This window comes from Cyprinodon variegatus, unplaced genomic scaffold (assembly GCF_000732505.1).
Source record: "Cyprinodon variegatus isolate N-32 unplaced genomic scaffold, C_variegatus-1.0 Scaffold438, whole genome shotgun sequence".
Lineage (NCBI taxonomy): Eukaryota > Metazoa > Chordata > Actinopteri > Cyprinodontiformes > Cyprinodontidae > Cyprinodon > Cyprinodon variegatus.
Genome location: NW_015150891.1, coordinates 535,664 through 544,625, shown reverse-complemented (window position 1 = coordinate 544,625; position 8,962 = coordinate 535,664). Strand labels below are relative to the sequence as shown.

General features: G+C 43.3%; 1 protein-coding gene across 1 annotated transcript in view; it reads right to left on the bottom strand.

The window, feature by feature from the left end:
- The window catches only part of LOC107093643 (fibronectin type III domain-containing protein 5-like), a 38,700-nt gene extending 32,118 nt beyond the window's left edge, over positions 1-6,582 (bottom strand). Inside the window, exons 1-2 of the mRNA XM_015388831.1 lie at positions 6,200-6,582; positions 410-528 (exon numbers count right to left, since the gene is read on the bottom strand). Of these exons, the coding sequence (XP_015244317.1) occupies positions 410-528; positions 6,200-6,281 (201 nt within the window). The 5' untranslated portion in view covers positions 6,282-6,582. The remainder of the gene's footprint in view (positions 1-409; positions 529-6,199) is intronic.
- Between the last annotated feature and the right edge of the window lie 2,380 nt (positions 6,583-8,962).

The window sequence follows — 8,962 nt, the reverse complement described above, 5'->3', positions numbered from 1 at the left end:
CTTCTGACCACGGTTTGGATTATCATCCTGGACCTATCGGTTCCCATGCGTGCTCTGGCTGCTGACGGAAGCTGCTTCTCTTCTCTCCTGGATCCCTGAGCCGTCTCAGCAAAGAGCAAAGGATTTCCACGGCTCTAGACAACCCTCCTTCTTAGGGCACAGACTGAACTTTGCCAGGTTGTTGGCTTTAATGCTCATTATTATGCATCATTTGCTGCTGCTGCAGACGAGCAGCCGCACACTTTATTATTAAACTTTTTTTTTAATATACCACTGTCTGTTTCGCCTGAATTCTGGGTTCTATGTTCTGACCCTTCTGACACAGGAGGGATTTAATCAGATTTAACCTCTTTTAATATTTATTCTTAACCCACACCTAAAGTAAAGAGAAAAAGACACTCATAGGTACCTGTTGGGTAATTGCAAATCCAATGACGGGATCTCCCTCCAAAATCTCCCACGTCACCACAGCCGAGTTGACCTCCAGCTCTCTGATGGTCACATTGAGTGGAGCTGACAGCAGAGCGTCTAACACAGGCACAGAAGGACGTATGGTTAATAAAGACAGAACATAAAAGCTAGAGTCCCACAGTGGCAGTAGATGTAATAAATCCTACCATGGAGAGAGAACATCCTACTCATTATCTTTCTCTTCATACTCTGTTTTTTTTTTTTTTTTCTCAGCCCACTTTTACTAACTTCTTCCCCTCACCACCCTCAGATTAATCTTTCTCCTTTCATTAATACCCCGCCTGATTAAAACACTTGAGTCTTTCTGGGTTTCCCACGGGAAGATGCTTCTTCCCAAAGACTTTGTTTCTGATTCTCATAAATTTTTCAGTCTTTACCTTCTCTCCTCTCACTGGCAAAGAAACTCACTCTGGGGGTGATATCCCTGCTGCTGTCATATCATTTTAACATTTGTAGTAAAAAAAAAAAAAGAATGTGATGCACTGTTAATCTGCAGATTAATGATGGATCGGGTTGAGGCTTTAATTGTTTCATTTCCTAAATGGAAAAAGAAGTCAAGCGGGATGTGTGTGTGTTTTATAGACAGCTAATGTGTGTCAATTACAATAAACTCAAGGTCCTTTATGATCTGACTTAGCGCTAGATTTCCCTTGAGTCCAGCGTTGAAAAGAGTAGCATCAGGTTAGACCTTGGTTTGAGTTGGAGTACAGTTCAGCCATCCTCTAAAAATTCACTCATAATAGTTTCAATCTCCCTCTATATATTATAAAACTATATGAAGAAAACAAGCATGACTCTTTAGTTCTACCCTTGAAATCTTTGCTTTATCAGACTTGAGGAAATGAGAGAGAAAAAAAAACAACCTAACAGTTAATGATATTTTAATTGTTGGTTATGTGAGTAAGTATACTTATAAATAATTTACATTTTTTTTAAATCAAATGACTTAAAGGTGCAGTAGGAGATCTTTTCTGACACATTTTTTACCATGTGGCTTAAAGATCTCCCCACAGCCGCTTAGCAAGCAGTGAAATAAGAGGTCTGGAAGTAAAACTAAAATAAATGCTCCCCGCTACAGTGAGAAATCAATTAATAACCCCAACCAATCACAAAACACTGTATGTTGTACAAGATTGATTGCTGACATGTCAATCGCGGTCGTCTTCTTGCCCCTCCCACCTGTGCGCGTACCTTGACACATGAACGAACCAACCCCCCAAGCCTAGTGCAGGATGCCATGGCTGCAAGCTAGCCACAGTTATGCTACGTTCACACCTAAAGCAGAAGGAGCAGAAAAAACGAGCCGGCTGCTTCGTATTTGATGCTTGTGCAAGTTTAGTTCTGATGCACGACTGAAGCATCTTTACTAGGGTGGCCAGATTCGGGTTTCTGAAAAGGAAGACACCGCTGACTGGACCGGACCTCAGCAGAGAGCCATGAGCGGCCCGTCCTCAGCCGGAGGAGGGGGGGTAGGGATGGGTAATGCAGGCAGGGGAAAGCATGGAAAGCTATCATCACATATGTCACTGGTCCTATCATAAGGTTTGGTCACTCCGTCCCCCGCTGGCACCCTGTTTCGACAAGTGCTGCACTGTAGTCGACCAAAATTCTGGACAACTTTGAAACTCCACTCGGACTTTTTTTAGGTCTTAAAAGTAGGACATGTCCGGGAAAAAGAGGACGTCTGGTCACCCTAGCTTTGCTGCTCTGGCTGCGCTGTGGAAAAGTAGGTCTGATGTGCGTTGGGCGGAGCTACCCTATCCTTTCTTTGCCTGTAACAATGGCAGCTATATTTGCTGTGATCAGTGGATAAAAAGTAGTTTGAATCTATTTTGAAGAACGAAAGTCCATCTGAAAACATCGTCAGTGCAGTCAGTTTATCCAGATTACCATCCTGCCTTCAAATGTTATTTCTATGGGAGTCGCTCAGACCCCCGTACACCGTGCTGTCGCTGGGAATCCCATTCAACAGCAGCCTATGGCCCGGTCACCTCCTTGGGGTTTGCCGCGGCGGCTGGAAGGCGTTTTTCATGTACGTAATCCAAACTGCAGGTACCAAGATAATAAAAGCGAACATGTTTTGTCGGCAGATTTCGGCATTTTAAGTTAATTAAGGTGTTAATAAATTGTTTCAGAAGAGTGATCACAGCGCTCTGCATCATCAGTGCTGCCTGTCTCCCTTCCAGCTCCGAGATCAGCAGCGGCTCAGACACGCTGCTCCTGCTGCTCTAGACGTGCTGAAGAAAGCATGCACAATCATGTATCTTGAAGGCGTGGTTTTCGAGGGATGGTCTAAAGGGAGAGGCATGGTCGTGAGTTCAAAAATATAGTTGATGGAACCGTTTTTCCAAGATCTCCTACAGCACCTTTAAGTAAGAGTATCGCTTAAATGGCAATTATTGGCCTGAGTCAACTGGTTTTAATTGCAGTTTTGCCAATGAGGCACATTCATTCTCACTTGTCTATTAAAACTGATATTGATCACCATGGCAAAAAACAACCATTCTAATCACTGCTCATCATCTTTACTGACATATTCTATTTATATTCAGAACTTTTCATATTTTGAAGGTAAGTGAACTTTCATTTAGTCTTGACTGCTATAATTATTTACTTAGTGAAGCACATAAAGCCGAGAGATAAAAATTCCACAGTACTTTTAAATATGTTTTTAAAGGCAGAAAACTCCCACCACACAAGAAGTACTCCACAATTTCCCCTTGTTGGCAAAATAATCACCATTGTTGCATTGATATAGAAGGTTTGGAAAGAACTCAGGAGTTCAGGAGAAAAACAAAGATCATTGCATCCAGACACCCGGCTGGTACAGGGGTAAGAATGACAGAAAAACACATGGAGTGACTTGCAAATAATATTCATTCTCTCACATTATGACCACAAACTATAATGGGATTTTATGCGATACGCCAACACAAAGTAGTAAAGAATTGTGAAGACAGGGGATATTTAGTTAGCTAAATGTCGTCCATATAAAATTCTTACAATGAGTGGGTGAACAACTCTGAACAATAAACTATTTGTCTGTTCGTCTTTACAAAAACTGCCCAACCTTTGTTAAAACTAATGGTGATCCAAGCATTTAGCCTATCGGGTCAAAACATTTGCAGATAATGCTGTGATCTATGTCTCTTGTGGAAAGTCCGTGAGGCAGACACCCTGTTAACTTTTAAGGCTAGGCTTAAAACGTTCCTTTTTGATAAAGCTTAAAGTTAGAGTGGCTCAGGTTATCTTGAGCTATCGCTATAGTTATGCTGCTATAGGCTTAGGCCCTGTCCACACGAAGCCAAACCCTGGCCTAAACGCACAAATTTTTCACCAAACCAGCCTCTCATCCACACGAAGCCGGCGTTTCGGGGGTCTGTAAACAATTTTTTTTTTATTCAGCCTTCAGAGTGGGAAGATTTTGAAACGCCGTTTTCGCGTTTCCATCTTTAAGCTCTAACCGCATTTTTTTTTTTACACGCATGCGTCATAGCGTCGCCTCTAAACACGCATGCGCGACACAGTATCACAACAACAATGGCGCCGTACTGTGTTGAATGGTTGCTGCTCATGCTACTCACCCTGCTGTCGGGCTTACAACAGAATCTTCTTCTTCTGGAATATCTCCAGGAAGAACAGAGCAATATCGACGACATAGTTCAGCACCTGAATTTGACTGAACCACGAAAATGGACCCGCAGGGCAACCATGTATAAATATTAGTGCACATGCCCAACATTTCGTCGCCTATTTTTGCTTTGGCACCACAGCGCCACTTATAGGCCTGGCCTACATTTTGCAGCGTTTTCATGCATTTGTGTGGACGATCACATTTATTTTACGTCTCCGTCTTTACGACAAACGTTCTGGAAAATATTAGCGTTTCGTGTTCATTTTGGCCTTAGACTGCTGGAGGACATAGGGACCCCTTTTTCATCATTCTACCCCTTTCTATCTCTATTCTCCCACTCTGCAGAATCTGTTAGCTCAATCTCTAACGTTATGCTCTCTCTGCTTTTTTTCATAGTAGTTTCACCTTGTCTGTTCCTGTTTGGCTGTGACTCCATCCTGGAGAGAAACATCAGCTGTGCTGCTGCCGTCAACACCTTTGTTTATAGATGTTGGAGATCGGCCTGTTTTTCAGTGTAGTCCTGTTTCTCTGACTATGACTGGTTGGATGTGCTCTCTTCATCCTCTGACATGGGAGCTGGCTCGGAGCTCGTCTGCCTGGCTGTGTGTTTCCTTGAATGGGCTGCCTTTTATAGCTCCTTTTTGTATCTCTGCTTCTGTCTCCTTGAACCCCATTCGGCCTCAGCAGATGGCCGCTCACATGAGCCTGGTTCTATCGGAGGTTTCTTCCTGTTAAAAGGGAGTTATTCCTCTCCACTGTCGCTACAAGCATGCTTAGTGTGAGGGATTGCCTTCGAGTCGATGAGTCGTTGCAATCAACTGGTTTTCCTCAGATAGAAAACTTTTAATCAATCTGACTGTATGATCTGGTGAACTGGAAAGTGCCTTGAGATGACGTGTTGTGAAATAAACTGAATTGAATTGAAAGCTTCAAACAGGCCAAATTATGCTTTCCTTCTAACACAGACTCTTTTCTTTATACTTTTCATAGAGAAATAAACAACAATTTCTTTTTTCCTGATATAATATAAATGATTATATCTTGCTAAATCTCAAGTTGTGTCATATGCTGTGATAGACTGATAACCGGTCCATTAGATTGTACATAAAATCCCAATGAAATGCATTTAATTGAGAGGCTCTAAGATTAAAAAAATGTTAAAAAAGCATAACAGACTTTTGCAAGATGACATGGTAGAAAAACTGTTTTTTCTTTCCCCGCTAGCTTCCACTTCTGATCGGTGGTTCAGCCAAAGTACACAACAGTAATGAGGGTAGAGGTAGTTCAGGAGTGTTGGTTACCAACAATTCAATATGTAATCTGCTTCAAAATGAGTTGAAATAAGGCTCCAGAAGTACAAAGCTCCTTTATAGAGCAGCATAATCACACACATCTTCACACCAAATGTAAAAGATCTCTCCAGACCGAGATAAAGCTTCACTGATCTCATTTTCAGAAATTAGGACTTATCTGTCATCTGCAAGCTTATCATCAGGACACAGAGGCAAGATCTTTTGACAGAAAACGAATTTCCCTCTTGAATAAAACACGTTGCAGCGTTCATGATGTGCAAGGTCTTAAAATAATCTTACAGGGGAAAGTGATGGATGTTGAAGTTGGGGTTGTCAGAAAATATCCAATAAGGATGAGGTTAGATTTTTTGACAGACGTTTTAACAAAAATAACTCTTTATTTATTTAACTGGCAATTTGAACCCTAGTTATAGTAAGTGGGACATACTGCAACCATTTTTACAAATTAAACAGCAAGACGGTGAGCATTTTGCTACTATAACACTAAATGATGACTTTAGCCTATTGGATGTGTGAAAGTCATCCTAATGTAGCATGATTACCTTTTTTCAGCCATCCTGTTTGGTTTCACAAAGCTTTTTGTGATGACAGATGAGAGCTCACACATGCAGATCACATCCATGTGTCATATCATTCCCCCCAAAAGGGATGCAGCTACAAACAAGTCAACACTGCTCCACATATCTGCCCTCTGCATGTGTTTCCTCAGCCTGTGCACCCTTTCCTTTTGTTGTTGTTGTTTACCTGCGATGATCGCTCATCAACCTGTGGTCCAACTCACCGGCTTTAACGGTGGACGCCGAGAGGAAGAAGCCCAGCAGGAGCAGCAGCAGCACCGCCGCAGACAAGCCCCGCGTCGCCATCCTCCTGCTTCTTCTTTCGGGGCTTCACATCCTGCGCGGCCCATTTATCTCATCACATTAAAAACATCCCGCGAGGGGTACCTGAAGGCAGACTTGTTGTGCCGGAGAGGATCGGCTCTCTCTGGAACTTGTGAGCTGCAGCGGAGGCGCAACAACAGGAAGGAGGAGGAGGAGGAGGAAGGATGGTGAGATGAAGGTGAGGAGAGAGAGGGGGATGCAGCAGGGAGATGGTACCGATGTGGCTACAGGGATGGCCTGCTCAGACTGCCAGACCGGCTTCTGGTGACCGAGAGGCGGTGAAGGGAGCGCTGCGTAACAGGAAAGGAGCGCGCGCCTGCTGCAGGATGCAACGCGCCACACTCACGCAAACGCCTGCAGCTGCAGCAGCAGTGCACATCTATTCACTTGCAAAAGTATGACAAAACAAACACAAAACATCAAATAGATCATATCCCAGAGCTGATCTTATGCAATTAAGCCATTTCGTAAATATATTCCTAAATATAGCAGCAGCTGAAACGTAAACGACAATATAAAATATACTTTATATTTTCAATGGATTAAAAATGCACGCAACATTTTGTTTGTAGTAGCATGCAATGTGCACATAAACCAAACAAAGGATTTAGATCCATGAAGGAATGGGATCCCTCCCCCAATGCTTCTGTTCTCCTGGTAGGTTATTTTCTTTGTTCTCAAAAAAAAAATATATATATATATATATGAGTCACTGTTTTAAAAGGATGGTGAAGACCAGAAGATCACAAGCTGTAAGCAGAGTTATGATCAGGCAGAAGGATGTGTGGACAAAGTTAAGTGAAAACATTTTTAATTAGATTCGGTTCTGAACCAAGCTGAGCATCCTTCTGTTTTAACTACATCCATTTTGAACCAAAGCTTCCCCCTCACACCTCAAATGCTGTATTTTCCACCTTTGCTGTGGAGCCTTTAGCTTGTGTGTCTCTTTACATTCAAATCAGTTGCACTCCCCTCCTCCCACATGTCTGACTATAGAAGTTGCTTGAAAAGACATCTTAAGAGTCTCAATTGGAATAAACCTCTCTGTATCCTGATGGTGTCAGTGAACTGATGGTGTCAGCCCCAGAGCCGTTAAGACTCGGTCAGAGCAGCACCTCTTCAACCTTAAGCCGGGCATACACTGTACGATTTTTTCAATCATTGCACGCAGCTATAGCTCACACTGTACGAGGAAACCCTGTGGTTTTCCTCGTACAGTGTGAGTTCACAGCTCACTATGGATGTTCTCACACAGTGCGGCCTGACGCTCTAACTGTACGTCTAAAAACTACATCAGACTCGGCTCCGCAATGAGATGGCGCTGCTCTAACTCGTCTATCCGGAAGCCAAACCAGTAGAAGAGGAATATGAAGCTCACTAGAGTGAAACGCTGCCTTGGCAATTTGTGCAATTTTGTGCTGAAAGCCCTGAAAGGACAAAGACGTGGCTGAGCAAACGTGGTTACTACAGTCTGTCAATTTTACAGTAAGAACTCCATCACACCTCCGCCATGCTTCTGTGTTTTTGTCTTAGAGGAAGAAGAAGAAGAATCCTTGTTTGCGCACTGAGCCGACATCATCAAACATGTTTGATTTTCTCCCGACCTCACGATTCCAGATCGGGAGGTGGTCGTGAGAGGTTGATCGCCTGAAGTTATCCTCGACGCACGACTCATGATCAGGCTGAAATTTGGCCCGATTGAAAAATTCTTGCACCACTTGAAAATCGTCTGGAAAAGGGCAAAACATCATACAATGTATGCCCAGCATTACCCTGACCCATGAGATGGCTCCAGTGATGAGGGAGACCTTCTGTTTTGTTTCACGAAAGCCTACAGTTCTCATGACTATCAACGTGTTGCCCTGACATCTCACACCATGATAGACCCAGATAGACTTTTGCAATCTGAATAAGATAACTAGCAGCTGCTGTGATTCTGACCCCAAATCAGTAGTTTTGGGGTAGGGGTCATGTTTAAGACTAAGGTGTGAATTGAATTTAGGTTGGGGTTAGGGTTTGTTATAAACCTGTAATGGTTAGTTTTAGGATAAGTGTCATATTTGGGCTATAGAAATTAACTGAATCAATAAAAAGGCTCCACATAGATAGTGAGACAAGTTTGTGTATTGATGAGAGCGTGACCTCTTCTGTCATCATCTGCGGATGTAACAGAATCAGAGGGAAATTCATCCATCCATTTTCCGTCATGCTTATCCCAAGAGGGGTCACGAGGGGTGCTGGTGCCTACCTCCAGCGGCATACGGGCGAGAGGTGGGGTACACTCTGGACAGGTCGCCAGTCCATCACAGGGCAACTCAGAGACAAACAGGAAAAACAACCATTCATGCACACAATCACACCTAAGGAGAATATAGAGAAGCCAATTAATGTCATGTTTTTGGACTGTGGGAGCAAGCTGGAGTACCCAGAGAGAACCCACGCATGCTCAGGGAGAAGATGCAAACTCCATGCTGAAAGACCCCGAGCCAGGAATAGAACCCGGAATGGAACCCACTGCCCCACTGAGCAGAATCAGAGGAGTTGATAAAGAGAGTTGGCTCGGTTCTAGGAACTCCTCTACGACATCAGGGACGGATTTTACATAGAAGAATTCTTCATAGAATGAATAAACCTTTTGCTCAGAGGCTGCTGGAAATCGACCA